The sequence below is a fragment of the Xenopus laevis genome, chromosome 7S (genome assembly GCF_017654675.1).
Source record: "Xenopus laevis strain J_2021 chromosome 7S, Xenopus_laevis_v10.1, whole genome shotgun sequence".
Lineage (NCBI taxonomy): Eukaryota > Metazoa > Chordata > Amphibia > Anura > Pipidae > Xenopus > Xenopus laevis.
This window is the reverse complement of record NC_054384.1, coordinates 101,052,075-101,073,529: the sequence shown is the minus strand read 5'-3', so window position 1 is coordinate 101,073,529 and position 21,455 is coordinate 101,052,075. Positions and strand designations below refer to the sequence as shown.

Sequence of the window (21,455 nt, the reverse complement as noted above, 5' to 3'; positions counted from 1 at the left end):
ATCCCTTGAACCCCCAGCTGCAGAGCCTGCAACCATCCCGATATAATTGAATCCCAGCTCTTAGTACAGCCTAATATGAATCTCTTATTTGCCATTATATGGGATATGGTACAACAAGGACTTGTGGCCCCAGGAGGAAAACTCTGGTGTGATAGGAATCTTTCTTTTCCTTCTCATTATATTCTATTAGTGAACAACTTTTTCATTTCGGTAGATAGCATGGTATGCTTTTAAAATAATTTCAAGTGTCGAATAAGGTGATGCGTTATAGTCTAATCGACTGGCCATAATGGCCATAAGTAAGGACACTGCAAGCAATGCATTATTTATAAATGATGGTTCTTCCATTAACACCATTCTGTTGCTAACTTAAATAAGCCAATCTGGGCAGAGTCATTTCTTTCCTCAAAATCCTGTTTATGATCTTAAAGCTTTAGGATATAGGGAAATTGTTGACTTTTGTTGAGCAAAAATTACAGTCTGATTAAAATCCTTCGAATCGAATGATTTGAAGGATTTAATCGTTCGTTTGTTCGAACGAATAGCGCTAAATCCTTCGACTTCGATATTTGAAGTTGAAGGATATAACTTTGACAGTCGAATATCGAGGGTTAATTAACTCTCAATATTCGACCTTAAGTAAATTTGCCCCTTAATGTTTACACCAAAAAGGGGGAGTAGTTACTCATTAGAAAGACAGGTAGGTTTATTAATAAACATTCTCATTTTAGGGGTTTTAGAAATTACGAATAAACGTATTTTCTCTAAATCCAGAAATACCATAAGTATGAGTTAGCAAAATATGTTTTTTCGTGGTTAATAAATCTCAAATTTTTTGTGTTTTAGAGAAATTAATAATAATACAATTTTTTATAGGAAATATTTAATTAGTGAAAAAAATCTATTAATATTTTAGTAAACGGACCTTAGTGAGGAGATGGAATAAAGCAAAAAGCATAATTTTAATCTATTATTCAATATAAATTAAAATACATTTGCGGTTGAAGGTTTATCATCCTTCAACACACAATACCTACCTTTTCAGATATCACCTCTCTGAAGAGTTACAATGTGCCATTGTGATATGATTAGTGGAAGAGTTTATATGCCGAGAACTTCCCACACCAGTCAGTTGAACTGAAGAAGCTGCTCGGATGAGTAGTGAAACATCTACATTGATTACTCAGCAAGTCCAGTTGTTTTTAGAATTACTTATATTAGATATACCATGACCTGGATGAATGAAAATCTTCATAGTCAATACCTAAATATTTGTAGGGAGTAGAATCATGGGAGTAAGGATTTATAGAGCAGCTTAATAGAAATAATTATACTATACTTCAGTAATATTTCTCAGCCCCCACTCACACAACCCAACTTGTCCTTCTATACACAAAATCAAGGTTGCTTTGGCCAGAGTTATTATGGAATTAGAAAATCAGAGAATTCATCATGTGCGGCATAAAAATAATGTCATTTGCATTTCATTCTGCTGCTGCACTACCCTATTAATGACCCCAGATTGTCTCTATCTTGCAGTACATCTTTGAGATATCACTCCACAAGTACCCATTAATATTATTTGTGTAAGGCAGAAAATGCCTGTTAAAGAAACAAAACCAGCCAACTTGGATTTAATCTAGTTTTGCTCTGCATAATGGCAAATAACGTATTTTTTTTTTTCAAAAGTAAAGTTTCTCTATTGTATAATATACATCTAGGGGGTTAAAGTCAGAAAGCAAAAAACTCGAAAAATTCTAGGTTTTTTTACAATAAAAAACTAATTTTTAGTGGGAAAAAAAACAAGAATTTTCAAGATTTATTATAACTCGAGGATGGAAATAGTCCTAATCTGAAAATCCTTCATCTCAGACGTGCCAAGGTTGAATATAAATCGATGGGAGAAGCCCCTACTATTTGGACATTTCTGTGGCCTGTGCTGGATTTAGCCTGAAAATCCAACTATTTTGGACTTTTCAGGCAAAAATCCAAATAATTCAGACTTTTTGGGAAAAAGCCCCAAAAAAATCAAGCGATTCTTTATTTTCTGTTTTTGAGTATTTAGCTTTTTAAACAGCAGCAAATTCAGCAATTGATTTAATTTTATAACATACTAAAGTAAACATAAAGGTGAACCCCCCCCTTTCTTATTGGTGGTCCATCTGTCTCTGTCAGGTTTTCCATAATCAGATTTCTACCTCCTATGGGGGAGATTTACTAAAGGGCGAAGTGGCTAACTTCATTTTGTCATTTCACCGATTTACTAAGGGGCGCTGGCGAAATGACGTTAGCAAAGGAGATAGACTCTAGTGCAACTTCGCACTCTAACGCCAGGCGTATTTTCGCTCTGAAGAAAGAGCGTTACTACACAAATTCAGTAGGTTTTTGTTTTTACTGACTTTTGCCTCTATCGCCAGACTTGCCTTCACCACCTCAGACCAGGTGAAGTGCAATAGAGTAGATAGGACTTGGTCCAAAAAAAGTTGAAATTCACAAAAAACGCTGGCGTCTTTTTCTTTTGACAGGGTGATAGGCTGAAAAAGATTGAAATCTTTTTTTGGGGTACCCTCCTTCCCCCCTACATTTGATAACATATGGCATCTAAACTATACTTTGGGCACATGTGTAGGGCATTATAATACCTCTACATCATTTTATTAAGGTTCCGTGGCCTTGTGTAGTGTAATGCATTTGCTGCAGCATATACGGCCATTGTACTTTAACTGGACGCTGTATGCAAATTAGCCAACTCTAGTGTAACTTTGAACTGCTGATCGTATCTTCACTAGCGCAACTTCGCAAGCGTTCAGTACCCTGTGTGCAACTTCGAACCTTCGTGAATTAGCATTGTCCAGGCAAATTTACGCCTGGCAAAGTGCTGCGATGTGCACAAAGCCAGCACTGGCACTGGCACTTACTTGCAGGTAAGTACTTTTTCCCCTCCATCTTTAACAGAAATGGTAACACATGGATGGGGATGGATATTGACCAAAGCGTCGGTTAGAATACCCCAAGTGTCATTACTCAAATATTCTTGCATACTGAATAAGTGCTGGCACTGTAATTCTCAGCTGCAAAAACGATCTGGCAAAACTGTGTCCTAATGTTAATGGCCACTGGCAGAACATTTAGGACAGTTCTGTTAAACAGGACTTCCTCAGGCCAGCTGCTTTCCCCAAAGATCCCCTATTTGTGTCCAACAGCTTCTTGGTTTCTTTATATGGCATCATTATTACTTTAACACAATAATTACCCAAAAATGAGAGTAAAAAAAAAAGACAATGGTTCATCATGTTCAACCCTTTCAAATGATGCCCATTGCAGATATTTACGTGGAAGGGGCTTTTTTCATTGGGGGTTTCATTCTCCATTGAGATCAGAATAATCTTAGATATTGTGTTTGTCCAAGCAACTCTAAATAGTATTTATAGTATGTGCCATCATAACATCACCCGGCAAGACTTTCCCCGACCTCAATGCCTTCACTGTTTTCTTTTTGTTTTCACAGATGAGATTGAGATGCTGGAGAGACTATGGTTATCAGGAATTTGCCATAATGATAAAATTGAGGTGATGAGCAGCAAATTAGACATCGACAACATGGCTGGTGTATTCTATATGCTTCTGGTTGCTATGGGATTGAGTCTTCTTGTATTTGCTTGGGAGCATCTCATATACTGGAGGCTTCGACACTGCATGAGGCATTCTGGGAAACTGGATTTCCTGTTGGCATTTAGCAGGGTAAAGGCAATCATTCAGTTTGTCGGGTTTTTTTTAAAAGCATTATGGTGAATGTATTATATCGTAAACTGAAAAATCATTTTAAAAATTAAGAAACAAAATTTACAATTTGAAATGTAAGGTTGTGTATTGACAATAGATATTGTATTTGAGCATAATGTATTTTGGAGGTGGGCTGTTTTATGGCTGCCAATGTAACAGCTTTTGAGTAAAAAGTGTTATCACATAGATTTATCCAAAATCGAGTTGGCGTTAACAAAATGTAAAAAAACAAAAACAAACCACAAATATGCTTGTGAGGATTTTTTTGAAACCATCAAAAAGTGAGGATTTATTAAAGATGCAAAAGGTTGCCAGAAAAAAACTCAGCTGGTGAGTTCCTGTAAAAGTCGCCGGGAATTGTCTTTAATAGATGCATTAATTTGTTTTTTAAAACATTTGAGATAGAAAAATGGGGCTGGCATTGGCGTCTTCCACCAAAAAATGTGAACATGACTATTTGGTTTAAGTTGTTTATTAAAGTGACAGTATACATGCCGTATCAACATGAGCTCAATGAACAGGGATTTGGCTGAACATGCTTTTTGCCTATTGTTTTAATTATGGGATATGTATGTATGCTTCGAATATCGAAGTCGAAGTATTTTTCACAGAATTTGGCCATCGAACGATCAAAGTAAAATTTTTCGATCTTACTTCGATGTGTGAAGACTTAGAAAAATGGTCTAGAAGGTCCCCATAAGCTAACATAGCACTTCGGCAGGATTAATTTGGCGAAGTATTGAAGTTGAAGTTTTTTTAAACAGACACTTAGATTATCGAATGGTCAAATATTCAAACGATTTTTACTTCGAATCGAAGTCGAAGTAAATTCGAAGTCATAGTATCCTATTCGATGGTCGAAGTATCCAAAAAATTACTTGAATTTCGAATTTTTTTACTTTGAAAATTCCCTCGCATTCACTTCGACCCTTGATAAATCTGCCCCTAAGTGTAAAACCCACAAAAAAAGTCTAATACAAAAATGTGGCAAGTACAAGCTGGGTGTAACGTTCTCGTTATCAGAACCTTGCGCAGTGACGGGTACACTCTGTTGCACAGGTTACCCTGTGGTCTCTGGTGTTCACCGATGCCCTTTTGGGGCCCTGGGCTTTGTGCTGCGGAAAACCAACAAAAAGTGCAGGGTTCAGGAAAAAGTCCAAAAACGAGGTACCAGCAAGGATTTAGAAAAGACATAGTCAAACAGCCGAAGAATCAGAATCAAAGGCAGGCGGCAGGATTTGTGAATGAGAGTCAGGCAGGAGTTAAAAAAAACGAATAAATGAAGTAGAGATATGCTTGAGCAGGAACAGTAAACGGAAGCCTAGCTTGGGCACTCACAAGTGGAGGACTGGAGCTTTAAATGAGTTTTGGCGCCAAATTTGAATCCGGCCCCGAATCCACGACGTCACAATGCTCAGCGCCGTGACACACGCATAATGACGCTCAGCGTCAACACAGAAGGAACATGTGGAAGTGCGCGCCTGCGTACAGGAACCAAAGACGAGACGCGATAGGAGGTAAAAGAGCGCCGAACTCTCCCGGCGCGTCTTACACTGAACTGAAGTTTATTCGAAGTCAAAGGGAACTTCTCTGATCCAATTGGACCATTTTGTAATCAATTTGGACTTTGAAAGGTTTTTGGATTTGATTTATTTGCTAGTAATTATCTGGAAAACTCACATTTTTAGAGGTTTTCGTTTTAGCATGTTGTTCAGCATTTTGTTCTGTTCGTACTTTTTATATACAGATTTTTTAAAAACTTTTATGGAATTCATGGTGTTAGAGAAACTTAATTTAATCCTGGTTTTAAAAACCTCTAAAAAATTACAATTCGGCCTCCAATAAGTACACCTCCACGTGTCTACTGAGAATTCCTCTGATAAAGAGTTGCTCAAAGGCTGCTGCTTAGAGAAAATAGGGGTGTGTTTGCTTTAAGGTAAATAAAGAACTTTAAACAAATAGCCCTGGTATAGAGTTGAGGGGCAGTTGCTCACTGGAAAACGTGCAAACGAGTGCTTATGAACAGGCCCGGACTGGCAATTAGTGATGGGCGAATTTGCGCCGTTTTGCTTCGCCACGTCTCGTTTTTGACGCCAGCGCCCGTTTTTGACGCCGGCGCCCGAATTCGCCGCGAATTCGTGCCTGCCGAACAAATTCGCCCATCACTACTGCTAATCTGTGCATTTTGGCAAATGTCAGAGGGGCTGGTGTTGGGTTGCTTGGGCCTCTGTGTACTTGAATGCCAGGACCTATTGTGAATCCCAGTCCAGATTTGCTTATTAATGGAAAAAATAGAAAATAATGGATTTTTTAAATTAAAAGACCAGACAAAATTATTTTATTAATACAAGTCCTATTTATGGTGTTACTTTTTAGCAAAGGTGTTTTGGCTATATACTGTCCCTTTAAATTAGTTAAAGCCTGAGGGAAAAAGGTGTAAAAAAAAAAAGATGCCCTAGTTTTTATACAATGTTTGCTTCTAAAGAGATGACCAGTAAATGTTGTTCCTGGACAAACTGAATGATTTTTATTTCGTAACCCCCATAATTCTGTTTATTGCTAGTTATGAGCAAATGATTCTGCATTTTTCACAGCTTCCCCAACCAAAATGTTTTCCCTCCCAACTGTCCCATTTTCTGCGGGACAGTCCCAATGTTGACAGCTCAGCTCTTAGTCCCGGCTTTTTATTAAAACATATTTTCTCTTTGATCTCCTGCCAGAAAAGTATACAACGTTTTTGAAACCTAATTAAAATAAGCGGCTTTTTGGCAGAAAACCCAGAATACTCAACACCTGCGTTTATATACATTTGTAACAATTTAAGATAAGCAAAGATACAGTTGTAGCTATTTAAGATAAGCAAGTCTCCTGGGGAAACTGAGGGGGTTATTTTTTAAAGTCTGGTTTTTTTTTTTCTTTTAATGGGGAAAACACCATTCTTTCATAGAAAAAAACTTGATATTTTTTGTGATTTATTAAACTCTGATGGTGTTAAAAGTGAGAATAAAGAAGTACTCCAACTCAGACCTGCTGAGTTTATGTAGAAGTCAATGGCAGATTTACCCATTCACACAACTGGATATCTTGACCTTACTTCATTCAAAGTTGCTGCTCTGTTGCACTTTTTCCCTGTTTCACATTTCTACCAAGCTGATTTTAAACTCTAGGGGGGAAATGTAATACAATTCGCAAAGAGCAAAACTTGTGAACTGTGAATAAAAATTCACCTGTCGCAATGTAAAATTCTACTTTTGGCATTTATTGCATTGTGAATATTAATTGCACAGTGAAAACCTTTAACACCTGCTCTGGAGTTTTGTTAAATATTTTGTCGTTTTGTAAAAAATGTTTTTTTTTTACATCCACTGTGAATAGTAATGGGCGAATTTGTCCTGTTTCACTTTGCTGAAAAATTCGAAAATATTCAGTGAAATTCACGAAACTGCAAAAGATTTGTGAAACGCTGTCGGCTGCCATTTGTTTGGACTATGGCGAATTTTCTCTGCAGTTTCGTGAATTTATTCGCCGGTGGCGAAACGCAGGAATTTACGTAAAAAATAACACAAATATGGTCGATAACGTCCGCAGGCGTCTTTGCGACCCGTTTTTTGCCCTAGCGAAACATATTACATTCCACCCTAGATCTTTCATTGCTAAGCTCACGGTTCTTCATAGATGAACTGCATTTAATTTGTTTCCTCTGACATGACAGCGACCATGTAATTAACATGCCAACCACATTAGCAGCTGCCTGAAAATGCATCTCTTGATCACACAGTGATTTCTCAGGTGATTGCTAATAGCTCTCTCTCTCTCTCTAAATCTTTTTATGTCTCTCCCCTTGCTCTTCTCTTCCATTGCGTCTCCTTGTTACTGTTTCTCAAAAATTAATGACCTAAAACAAGGACAAACAAGAAGACATAAAGATCACCCTGAAGAACAGATTAAAAGACATGAGAGTTTGATGTGTTTGTGTACATGACTCACATCCATATCTGGAATGCTGCCCTTTGTGTTAACCCCTTACTGCAAATGTACAAATTTTATTCTTCCAATTTACCCAAATTGACCCAAATTGTTTGTGTACTGGCAGCAGTGGAAGGGGTAATTGAATTCCCCGAAAGAATCTAGTGCCTTTAAAATTTATATTTTAAAGGTACTAGATTCTTTCGGGGAATTCAATTACCCCTTCCACTGCTGCCAGTACACAAACAATTCTTCACTTTAATGTTTTCAAGCCCTTAGATTATAGAGAAAGATGGGCCCTATGGAAAGACCAGTAAAAGGCTTGAGATCATGACTAGATGTACGGAGGACTATTTATTAAAGGAGAAGGAATACCATTTTACAATTGGGGTTCCAAAAGTTATGCACCCCCAAGTGACTACTTTTACTCACCTGACACCCTGAGCCGGTGCTCCTATCAGCAGATAACCGCATTGGCACCATGGAGTGATCCTCTTGCTGCTTCTTCAAGTCTTCTCACGGCTGGGCAATAGTGATGGGCGAATTTATTCGCCAGGTGCGAATTCGCGCGATTTGCCGCCAACTAATAAATTCGCAAAACGTGCGCGAAAATTTGCAGCAAAAATTCACCGGCGTCAAAAACATTTTTTCGCCGCGTCAGAAAAAATGGCGCCGTTTCGCTAATTTTTCGCCATTTCGCAGTACAGCAAAAAACCGAACTTTAACGAAAAAGCTGGCCTCTTCCTGCTTTTTTTAAAAAATTTCCTGGAAGAGACGCATGCGCAGTAGAATGAAATAGCCAGCTTTTTCTTTAAAGTTCATTCTTTCGCTCTACTGCTCATTCGCAGCCGCGAGAAGACCCAAAGAAGCAGGAAGAGCATCGCTCTGTGGTGCTCAGTAGAAGAACCCGGGGCCGGTGTGGTTTTCTGCAGATAGGAGCAGGTAAGTAAAAGTAGTCACTTGGGTTGAATTTTAGTGGTTTTAAAGGTTTTGGAAACTGCAATTAAACTCTATCCCTCTATGCGATGGAATGACATTGAATTTATTACTTATTAAAAGATCCAATTATAAAAATAAGTACGAACAAAAATGCTGAACGAGGTGCTTAAAAAATAAGAAAAACTCTAAAACCAATTTTTTGAGATAATTACTATTGAAAAAATTCCAAAGAAAAGTTGAATTAATTAAAAAAGGCCCAAAAGGATCAGCACAGCTCCCTATGACTTCTATGGGACCCGACAGCTTTTACTTGGTGCAGTTTTGTATTAGAGGGGTTTTTTTTACACTTAATAAATCTCACATTTTTAGAGTTTTAGAGAAATAAAAAAGTGCATTTTTCATAAAATGATTCATAAAAAAAAGGACAAACTGTATTATATCGGCCCCTAAGTGTTTGGAAGTGGATATGCAGTAGAGATACATTAATTAAAAAGAATGAAACAAAGGATTAGTGATGAGCAAATCTGCCCCATTTCACTTCAACAAAAATTTGTGAAATGTCAAAAATTAAAGTAACTGCTCAACTTTTTTTCCATGCAACTATTTCAAAGCACAGCTCATTGTCTTTGGATGTATTTTCACAGCAAAACCTGTGCTAAAAAATTCGCTCATCACTATCAAGGATACACCATCAATGAGGGCTCCTAAGCCTTTACCAGATTTCCAACCTATTTTTATGACCTCTAATAAATTCAAATTACTATCTCCCCCAACATTAACGGACTCACTCCAATAAAAAAAAACCACTTTTTTCTACTAGACTTATGGTATGAAGATCCAAATTACAGAAAGATTTGTTATCTGGAAAACCCCAGGTCCTGAGCATTCTGGATTACAGGTCCCATACCTGTATATTATAAATATATAAATAAAATATGCTAACCCCATAGTCTACAGCTAGGCTGTACACTAGGGTGTTAGCACTGTATATTTTTATCCTGCTATAATAAAGATTTTGTTTTCTGTTTTTTAACAAACTTTTAGGAGTGTGGAATGTTTTTGTGACATCCCCCCAGCTGCCCCTATACTTACTGCATGTGCCCTCTCTCCTTTTTACCCAAAACAGACATTGAAATTGTCCAGACTACAGGGAAATATCCCCAATAAAAACATGTTAGTTCTCAATATAAAAAAACGATCTACCTTCCCTGTCAGTGTTCTTTATAGTGCGCACCACAGCTCCACTCAAATTGTCCTTAGCAAGGTTACTATGGACACTGGAAGGTATTGGGAGTGACATTTATTTAGCTAAATGATATTGTTCTGTCTGTTCAGTATTTGTTAAGAAAATAAATACACAGCATAGAAACGAATTGTCTTTGTTGCAAGCATTGCATGGAATTGTAAAGAGTGTCCAGCTCAGAGCTACCTGCAGTCTCGTATTAGAGGGCTTTAGGAATGTCCAAAGGAAATCAACTGTACTGAAAAGAAAAATAATAAACATGAACTAGTATAATAACTATGTACATTGATGTGCCCATTTTACTGATGAGCGCAGGTGCCCTGTTTCGGTTTGCCAAACAATTGGCACAACGCATTGAAGTCAATAGGCAACAACATTTTCACATTCAACCAGTGGTGTAAATAAATGTTACTGGGCCCCAAAGCAAAAACATTTTAGGGCCCCCAACATATCCAGAGGTAGTCCTGTTTTAACAATATATGAAATTGCTGATTTTTTAGGGCCTTATGAGGCCCCTATAAATCCGAGGCTCCCTGCAACCACAGGGTCTGCTTCCTCTCTAGTTACACCCATGCATACATACAATTTCTTCTTGCGCATATGACTTACGCATTAAAGTCAAAGGGCATTTTTTTCTAGCATTGACTTTTTTGTCCAAATGCATTCAAGTCATTGGCAGTTTAGTAAAAAAAATTGCAGATAGCAAAATGCTGGATTTTGCAGGGAATCCATGTCTGGGGAAAATTTGCTCATCACTAGCCCATTCTCTAAACCTTAAACTATACAGTTTCTAGAAGGAATACTGCTAAGGTTGGGTGGAGTTAGTTTTTTACCCAATAATCTCCTTAACTTGCATTTAACCACCCCCAGAGATTTTAAGTAGATGCAGGTACATGTATGGAATATGTTATCTGGAAAACCATTATCCAGAAAGTTCTGAATTACGGAAAGTCTGTCTTCAATAAATACCATTTTATCCAAATAATTCAAAAATGATTTAATTTTTCTTTGTAATAATAAAACAGTAGTTTGTACTTGATCCAAACTAAGATATAAGTAATCCTTATTGGAAGCAGAACCATCTTTAAGTGGACGTAAGGCATAACAATCCATATTACAAAAAGATCCAATATCCAGAAAACCCAAGGTTCCGAGCATTCTGGATAACAGATCCCATACCTGTACTTGCAGCTACCGTCCACCAAGCACACACATTTGCATTGCAATAGGTACAACCCTTCAATTATGCATACAATATCATACAATGCAATATCTTAAAAAATATGAATTATGGAAATTTAAATACAGGTAAAACGTCTATTATGCAGATTGCTTGAGATCTGGAGTCTTCATAAAAAGCTTTAATTAAATGAAATAAACCCAAAAGGATTGTTTTGACACCAATATGGATTCATACAGCTTTAGATGGCCATACACAAAAAGATCCGCTCGTTTGGCGATGTCGCCAAACGAGCAGATCTCTCTCCGATATGCCCACCTTGAGGTGGGCAATATCAGGCTGATCCGATGATCGTGGGCCCTAGGGCCCAACAATCGGATCCTAGGGAACGGGCGGTCGGTTCGCGGTACCACATCAACGAACAGATGCGGCCGCAATCCGATGGGATTTTTAGTCCCATCCGATCGAGATCTGCCCGACTTTCGGCCAGATCTTGATCGGGGAAGCCCGTCGGGGGCCCCCATACACGGGCCAATAAGCTGCCGACTCGGTCTGTCGGCAGCTTTTATCGGCCAGTGTATGGCCACCTTTAGTTACCATCAAGTTCAAGCTACTGTTTTATTATTAGAATTATCTGCTTATAATGGACTCATTATGTGAGTGTCTCATGTGCAGTCTATGAACCATTTTCCAAAGCAAGGTTATTATACAAAAGCAGATGCACACTTAGGGGCAAATTCATTAAGGGTCGAATTTCGAGGGGTTAAATCCCTCGAAATTCGACTGTGGAATAAAATCGAATAGGGCAATTCGGGTGAATTTACGCGCTGGCGAATATTCGCCAGGCGAATAGGCGCTCGATCGAATATTCGCTCGAAGGATTTTCATTCGATCAAATGCCTTTTTATTCAATCAAAAACTTGGAAAACGAGCCTATGGAACTTTCCCATAGGCTTTTAAAGCAATTCGGTAGGCTTTAGGTGGCGAAGTAGGCAGTCGAAGTATTTTTAAAAAAGACAGTACTTCGACTATCGAATGGGCGAATAGTCGCAACGTTTTTGCGCTCGATCCAGTACTTCGACTATCGAATGGCGAATAGTCGCATCGTTTTTGCACTCGATCTATTCGAATCACTCTACTCAGGCAAATTTACGCCAATTTGATAGTTGAGGAGCACAAAAAACCACTCGAAATTCGAAGTTTTTTTACTTCGAATCCTTCACTTGAGCTTGGTGAATTGGCCCCTTAGGGTGTTATTAATTAAAGTGCGAATGCTAAAAACTCGAAGTGGGGAAAAAAAACTTACATTTTTCAATATTTATTATACCCAGAGGATGCAAAAAGTCAAAATCCGAAAATCCGCCGAAGTTGTGTATAAGTCAATGGAAGAGGTCCCTATCCTATTTGGAAGTTTTTGTGGTCTGCTCTAGAATTAACCTGGAAATTTGGCTTTTTGGCAAAAATCAAAAAAAATCAGGCTTTTCAGGAAAAAGCCCCCCAAAAAATCGAGTGATTCAGGAAAAAAAATGGTCGCAAGATATTTCTATGGACTTTAAAAAAAATATACTGTATTTATTAAACTTAAGGTTTGGTGATCCAAATTACAGAAAGAGACCATTATACAGAACATCCCAAAGGTCCCAAAAAAAACAAACATTTGGGGGCACATTTACTAAGGGTCGAATATTGAGGATTAATTAACCCTCGATATTCGACCCTCGAAGTAAAATCCTTCAACTTCGAATATCGAAGTCGAAGGATTTACCGCAAATACTTCGATCGAAGGAAAAATAGTTTGCTTCAAAGGATTTTCCTTCGATCAAAAAAAGCTTAGAAAGCTTATGGGGAAGGTCCCATAGGCTAACATTGATGCTCGGTAGGTTTAAAGTGCCGAAGTAGGTAGTCGAAGTTTTTCTAGACAGTACTTTGACTATCAAATGGTCGAATAGTCGAACGATTTTTAGTTCGAATCGTTCGATTCGAAGTCGTAGTCGAAGGTCGAAGTAGCCTATTCGATGGTCGAAGTACCCAAAAAAAACCTTCGAAATTCGAAGTTTTTTTACTTCGAATCCTTCACTCGAGCTTAGTAAATGTGCCCCTTGATGTATTGGAATCAGTGGGAGTTTTTTACTTTTTTTTTCAAATGCGAAAAAATACAGTTATTTTTCTGGGGAGACATATGCATGGCAAAATTCTAGTGCAGATTCATGAAAATTCATGAAAGCATGAGTTTTGCTGTGAATTTGTATCAGTCCTTATAAATAATGTTCACTTTTATGCCTGATGCACGACTTAATAAAAAAAGTGCTTAAAAAACATTATTAAGGGATGCTGCAATGTAAAATATACAAAATATAAAAACCTCTAAAAATATTTAATACTTTCCAAACACTAAAATAAGAAACCTACAGAAACCTAACTACATTAGCTATGGAGACCACTTGAAATGTTTGCAGTTACATAGTTACATAGTTACATAGTTAAATTGGGTTGAAAAAAGACGAAGTCCATCAAGTTCAACCCCTCCAAATGAAAACCCAGCATCCATACACACACCCCTCCCTACTTTTAATTAAAATTCTATATACCCATACCTACACTAACTATAGAGTTTAGTATCACAATAGCCTTTGATATTATGTCTGTCCAAGAAATCATCCAAGTCCCTCTTATAGTCATTAACTGAATCAGCATCACAACATCACCCGGCAGTGCATTCCACAACCTCACTGTCCTGACTGTGAAGAACCCTCTACGTTGCTTCAGGATACCTTTTTCTTAATAATAACATGAAGGTTCTGCTAAAGAACTCGGTAATACATGAACTTTGAGAATGCATGAGCTTCTCTTCTTCAGATGTAACTTCTTCAGATAATACTTTAGTGGCCTCCAAGCTGATTTATCACCACTATGAAGTTTCATGGATAACTTTCATCCTGGTCTCACAAAGCAATCTCAGTGTGCAGGAAAATATTGTAAAAGATGTGAAAGCAAGATGATAACTACATGGATTTTTTTTTCATCATTTGTAGCACTTACACAAAATATATAGATTGTCTGTTTCTGCATTTTCAATTATGTTTATAAAATGTCATTTGCACAGTGATGGAGAAGAAGTGCCTTGGTGAGAAAATGCACTGGTTTGAATTGCTAGTGTGGAAAGGAGGGATTCCCAACCTGATTGGGATCAACTAGAGGCTTGACCTTTTCTACAAAGTTTCTTTTCTCATCATGGTTGCAGGAATATTTGAGAATAATTAGGTCTGCAGATATAATGAGCTTAACCAAATCCAAGGTGATCTAGTTCTCTTAATAGTCCTCAACAGTGCCACACACCGCCATTATGACTTTCTATCTGTCTTTCTATTTCTATTTATTATTTCCATTGAGGTACAAGTCGTGAACCTATCAACCAGATACCAGTCTAAACTAAAAAGCTGCAGAACAATGTAATAAAGGATTTATTTATCAAAATCCGAAAATTTCTGATCATTTTCTGTAAAATAGTCAGACCAAATCTGCATTGATTTTCCCCTTTATTTATCAATCCATTTTTCCAAAAAGAATAAAACACAATAAAATTATGAAATAATTATATATATGATATGATGCCCAAAAACTCCACCACAGATCAGAATATCTTTGGAACGTCTCCCATTGACTTCTACATGAACTCAGCAGGTCTGAGTTGAAATACATTTTTATTCAGACTTTTAACAACCTCGGGGTTTGCTAAATTCCCAAAAAAATCAAGGTTTTTTTTCCACTAAAATTTCGGATTTTCTCACATTTTTCAAGTTTTTTGACATTTGGACTTTGTTAAATAACCCCCTTTGGTCTAGGTCAGGGGTCAGCAACCTTTACTATCAAAAGAGCCATTTTGCCCCTCTCCCACTAAAGAAAAATAGTCTGGAGCCGCAAAACATAACACAGCTTATAAACTTTTTTAACCTTTTTTTAATTTTAACTGTTACAACAACAGAATACAACAAACAGAAGTGCATTGTGTATATGCAGGGCTACTTTGAAATAAATTAAATACTGAATAGCCCTATTAAATGCTAGTGTTCTCATCTGTTTAATGTGACTTCTGTTTCTGAAGCTTCATGCTGATCTTCCCTCTCTTGTCTTGAGTGTGTGACCGCGTTATGGACCATGATGAATCATCTTGCTGTGGCTCAGTCTTGCCTGTCACTCCTGGGATGTCTATACAGTCCTCGCAACTGCTGGCGGCTTCTTGAGTGTGCTTACCGCGGTCGCACACTCAAGAAGCCACCAGCAGGTGTGAGTGCTGTAAATACAACCTGACAGGCAAAGCCGCAAGACTGAGCCGCAGCAAGCAGGATGAAGAGCCGCATGAGGTTCCCTACCCCTGGTCTAGGTCTTGTATCTCATTGTAAATCATCTGTAGATAGGATTTACTGGTCAAATGATGATTAGTGACGGGCGTATTTGGGGCGTTTCGCTTCACCGAAATTCGTGAAACGGTGAACAATTCGCAAAATGTGGCCGGCGTCTCGTTTTTGACGCCAGAGTCCATTTTTATGACGCCAGTGTCCTTTTTTGAAGCAAATTTGCTGGTGAAAATGCGCTGGTGTCCAAAAAAACAGAAGCCGGCATTAATTTTTTACGCTGGCGGATTTTTGTGGTGGTTTCGCAAATTTATTCGCCAGCGGCGAATCGCGGGAATTTGCCTCAGATTCGCGCCTGCCGAATCACTAATGATGACAAGGAAAGATCTAGATATCAAATACTGAATTGTTTAATACATTTTATACACGTACATGTTATTTTTTAATATTAGAATTAAAAAAGGCTGAAATCTAATTGTTACTGGAATAGCACTGTCTACATCAAATTAAAAGTTAAAGAGGTTACAGTTCTCATCTAAGCGCTCATTTATGAACAATATCTAGGCTCTGGGCCTGTGACAGAGCTACAAGTCTGACATTAAAATAAACCATTAGCTCACTTTAATGAATATGGATGCAGGGTAATATTGATTTCAAATTTCAATTTTCTCTCATGCATTACTGACATTGATGAATTGTCTTCTCTGTTTGAATAGTCAAAGAGAAAGTTTGCATTTCTGTTTCTTTGTTACTGAGCAGCCTCATTGTGACCAAAAATAAAAGAAAATCCTGCTTCATGTACACTGCAATTTATTATGAGCATGCTTACGGACAGAAACATAGGAAGGCTCAGAGGAAACAAATGAAATATCTCTGGGATGTCTAACCTTTTGTTGAGGTCAACTTTTGGGGAGAGCTAAGGTCAACAGCAGCTAATGAACCACAAATAAATGTCTATGATGTATATCAGGTCTATATACTGATGATACAGTTTATACAGTATACTAGGAAACCCAGTATCCATAAAGTTCTAAATTATGGGAAGGTCATTATTTCAATTTTCTTTGTAACATTAAAAGAGTGCCTTTTACTTGAAGATGCAATAATCCATAATTGTGACAAAACAATCCTATTGGGTTCATTACATTTTTAACTTTTAGCACAAAGTTGATCCAGGGACAGTTTGGTGGTCTATTAATTAGAGTTTGAATTTTAGAGGTTTTTGAACCTTTTTGAAGATTAAAGGGGTGAGTCGTCTTAAAATAAACATTTATTCATATTTTATTTATATATTTATATAGAATATCAGTCTCTACATCATACATAGGGGGTTATTTATCAAAGTCTGAATTTATCTCAATATTTTCTGCTACAAACTCCAATCAAATCCGCTTGGGTTTTTTACGTTTATTTATTATTACATTTTTCTGAAAATTTGCTTTGCGGAAAAAAATCTGATTTTCACATTTTTTCCGTTTTTTTATCTGATTTTCACCCGAAAACTCAAAAACTTCGGGGTTTTGCACAAACCTAGCACACATCAAAAATCATTGGGACTTCTCACATTAACTTATATGCAACCTTTACAGCCCTGAGATGCTGGATTTTTAGATTCGGACTTTTCCATCCTCAGGTTTAATTAAATTATGAAAACTTCATGATTTTTCAAAAAGTCAGATTTTATAAAATTCGGAGTTTAGTAAATAACCCCCTAAAAGTTTATTTAAAGGTAACCAGCCCATTTAACTGAAAAACACGAACAAGAAAAAGTCACAGAAAAGTCACGAGAAATGATGACTTTTTCAACTTGACGCATGATAACTACAACTTTTTCATGTTGTGGCATGAAAGTCAGCATCAAAAATATGCACAAACTATGAAGCACGGAATTGTCGCAGTTTTGCTGCATAATAAAGTTTTGATGCATAATAAATCCCTTTTAGGGGTTTTTGGCAAAAAAAAGAGACAAATTAGAGAGGCTACAAATGGAAGGTCTCACATTCCTCTTGGTCAACTGGGGTTAGCATTCTGGACAATAGATCTCATACCTGTAATAAAAATACATATATCAATATAATAATAGTAACATAACAAGGTTTTGAGGCTAGTAAGCCATACCAACTAGTGATGGGTGAATTTATTCGCCAGGCGCGAATTTGCGTTGAATTCCCGCGATTTGCCGCCAGCGAATACATTTGCGAAACCGCAGCGAAAATGTAATCAGGGATGGTTTGAAGGCAAGACAGAGGGGGCATTTCCCCAGGCTCTCTTATACCCCTTTCTGGTTCTTATCTTTATCATTTAATCCAGAAACAAATACACGTAAACTTGATAACTACATTCTTTATCTCTCAACCAGAATCATCTTCCAGAATTATATGATCAGATTTTAATCTTCATTGTTTTCTGTGGTAACCAGAATATACCTCACTTGCTGGGCTGCATTATGCTTCAGTCTTTATTCATTTCCTTTTCCAAAATTATATATTAAGGCTGTTGCAAGATAGAAGACATTACCTAACAAGACAACACATGGCTTCTTCAATATTGCAAGTTAAGACATCAACACTTAGGGGGTTATTTACTTAACTCCAGTTGGGCTTTTTGGGGCAAAACTACATTTTTTTGTTTTAAAACTCAAATTTTTCAAGATTTATAAAAGCCTGATGCAGCAAATAAAGCCTGAATCTAAAAATCCGCCTTCTCAGACCTGCCGAGGTTGTGTCTAAGTAAATGGCAGAGATCTCTATCCTATAGTATCTTCAAGTTTCTGTCTTTTTGGGGGGGGGAAATCGAGCAATTCAGGAAAAACGAATCGAGTTTTATCAAGTTTTTAACTGAACCAATTAAATCATGTTTTTAATAATAAATAAGGTCAAATTGTGGATTTTAGTTTGGTAACACTTTTTTATTTGAAATATCAGAAAAAGTTGGATTTTGATAAATAACCCCCTTAGAAATAAAAAAAAATGTGGATGAATGTTACAAAATGCCCACAAACCCCAGGCCTCAAACTAACTATCTACAGAAGAAACAGAAAAAGTCAAGAATCCATTATACATACATAAGATCTATTCTGCAACATGTTTAGGACCTGGTGTTTTCCAGATAAGGGGGTCTTTCCATAATTTGGATCACCACATCTTAAGCCCACCTAAAACATTTTAAAACTTAAAAATGCAATAGGATTATTATTTTGCCACCAATATGGATTTAGATTGGATCAAGGTAATGTTTTATTACTATAGAGAAAAAGGAAACTGGTTTCTAGATAACAGGTTCCTCAATAATATATAAAATACCTATTTATTAATACAAGTAATAATACCATTAAAGGTTATATAAAACAGAGACTTTAAGTCACATCCTTAATTGTTACAATAACCACTGCTCTATATACTGTAATGAATATTCTTTATTTAATATTCAGATCTTTGATCCAACTCCCTTTTTTCTCCCACAGGGCATGTACAGTTGTTGTAGTGATGTAGATCCAAAGGATTCAGATCAACAGCTTCCTACACTGAATCACTGTTATCCATCGCAGAGGTTACCAGCCTTGCCCAACTCAACTGTTCTACCACCTCCACTGCCTTCAGCACCGTTGCCATGTTCTAACTTCATTCCAAGAGAAAGGCGCGTTGTAGAGAGGTGGCGCCATGCACGAAGTCCAAATTGCTACAAAGATATTTACACACCAACTCGCCCTGTACATGACCCAAATAATAAAGTGGCTGCTCCAAGACTTCCTCATAAAAATACATTCTCTGATGGATTTCACCGTTACTATGGACCAATTGAGCCTGAAGGACTATCAGATCATTTGGTTGAGTCAGGGCAAGCATTTGGCAAAGATAAAAAGATGGCATCATGCCAAATGTCACCACAAACACAAAGGGAACATTTCTTGGAAAACCCACCCTCCTATTTTGCAATTGTACGTGAAAAAGATGCCCCTGAACCACCAGGATGGCAGTCAAAAATTTCCAGAGGCCTTTATGATAACTACCAGTCAGGAAAGGAAAGAACACCAAAGTCCACAGCTGGAGCACGAGGCAGTCGAACACCAGAAACTACAACAAAGAAATTTGATCATTTGGGAAGCAGCTACCAATCAAAGGGTGCATGTGACATCGAACGAGAGGTTTTTAGTAGTGGAGGACCCAGTAGCAATAGCAATCGCACCAACAAAGCTAGTGTAGATTTATTTGATAAACCCCACTATAGTGGCCATACAAGGTTCACCTATGAAGATGAGCGCAGCTGTGGGAGAGATTGCCATCATCACAGAGATGACATGGACTTAGAATCCCAGCCTTTACTGCATAAAAAATCCAGTCGTTCTCACATGTGCAGAAGTCACTCTCATCCCTTAGTTATGGGTGCCAGTCAAAGCAAATATGCGGACCTTTCAGATTCTGATTCAGATGTATGTGAGAGAGAACCTACTTGTGTAAAAACAGAAATGGGACATAATTGCTGGTATTCACCAAACTATTTCTGCACTTATCCATCTAGAGAACGTCAAGTGGCATCTGCCCCACGCAAGCCAATGAGGTACTGGTCTGTAGATAAGTTAGGCAAGTATCATCAGTTAAGCAAAGAGTATGTTCCAGGCACATGTCATGGCTCTTGTTATTGCAGTAGCTTAGAAATGCTGCAACCTCACTGCCACAAAGAGCCAAGATACTTTAGCTGCTCAGATGAAAAACTTGAACGACGGTTAGACTGGGAGCACTTTCATAGTGGTCACTGCTCCTTCCTTCACCATCATCACCACTCCTGTGACTTAGCTCCTATTCATCCCACGTCACGAAGTTTAGAGGACCTCAGCAGATGCCACTTGAGGTGTCACAGGCACATCGTCTCGCCAGAATTCAAGCCTAGATCAAGCCACAGGGGAGCCCTTTATAAAAGAAGGGGTTCTGCACACTTCTCCAGTTTGGAATCAGAAGTATGACCAGAAGAGCACTCAGTTGATTCCAAGATCATGCATCTCTAGGAATTGGAAATGATATATGTATTATACTTATATCTATACATACATAGTTTTGAAACCAAAACTTACAATAGTTTCAGCAAGAGTGGAATGACCTTTCTCCATCTCTCTTACATGGGCCATAATGTTTAATAATGCTAATTACAAATCAAAACTACAATTTTCCTACTAAGTAAGAACTTTTTGTGAAATACAGTGATATTATTACAGCTTTATATTGGCTGTAAATGTTTTGAGATTACACATTTTTCCTACTGGCTGGACCAGCAAAAGGACATATTTTAAATCATCTGATGGAAAGAGCCACTGTTTTCCCCCAAACAAATCATACTACTGGCTGAGAGGTTCAACTTCAAATGCCATGCTCAAGAATCAATACAGTTAAAATCCAGTGTCTAAGGCAACTTTATTAGGGACATTCATATGAGGATTAGCATTGAGGAACAAGAATTTGAAAAGGTTAAGATGAAAAGAGGAGTAGTTATGGACATCATTTTTCACCCTGTTCTCCTCTAATTTTACTTTTTGAGGAAATGTTAAGGGCTTTCTCTAGACATTTATAACACTTTTAAGCACACTGCAATAGAATCATTAGTTGTAACTAGAATCAATTAGTATACTAATATAACTGAGTAGTAGTATTCTTAGAAAGCCTTTTTTTCACTGTTGTTTCTTGATCAAAATTAGAAGTTGTCTATGGCAGTACTGACCATCTAAGGAGCAAAAATTTAGTTCTGATGTAAAAATTTAAGTCAAATACATGAAACCATCAGTTAGCAGTAAAGATTTATTATTATTATTATTATTATTATTAATTGTTTTTTAGGAGACAAAACTGTGATAGAAAACAAATCAAAAATAAGTTTTTAAATAATTCCTACCCTTCACACTGTTCAATGTTTACATGAAAAACATTCATTCTTTTGATTCATTTGGACCAATTAAGAGAATGTCAGCATCTGATAAATTGTTTCAGGTAGAGCAAATCTATGC

General features: G+C 37.4%; 1 protein-coding gene across 1 annotated transcript in view; it reads left to right on the top strand.

Annotated features, from left to right (window-relative positions):
• grin2d.S (glutamate receptor, ionotropic, N-methyl D-aspartate 2D S homeolog) overlaps positions 1–20,423 on the top strand; it is a 111,110-nt gene extending 90,687 nt beyond the window's left edge. The window contains exons 11-12 of the mRNA XM_041570645.1: positions 3,509–3,741; positions 18,927–20,423. Coding sequence (XP_041426579.1) covers positions 3,509–3,741; positions 18,927–20,423 — 1,730 coding nt within the window. The remainder of the gene's footprint in view (positions 1–3,508; positions 3,742–18,926) is intronic.
• The last annotated feature ends 1,032 nt before the right edge of the window (positions 20,424–21,455 follow it).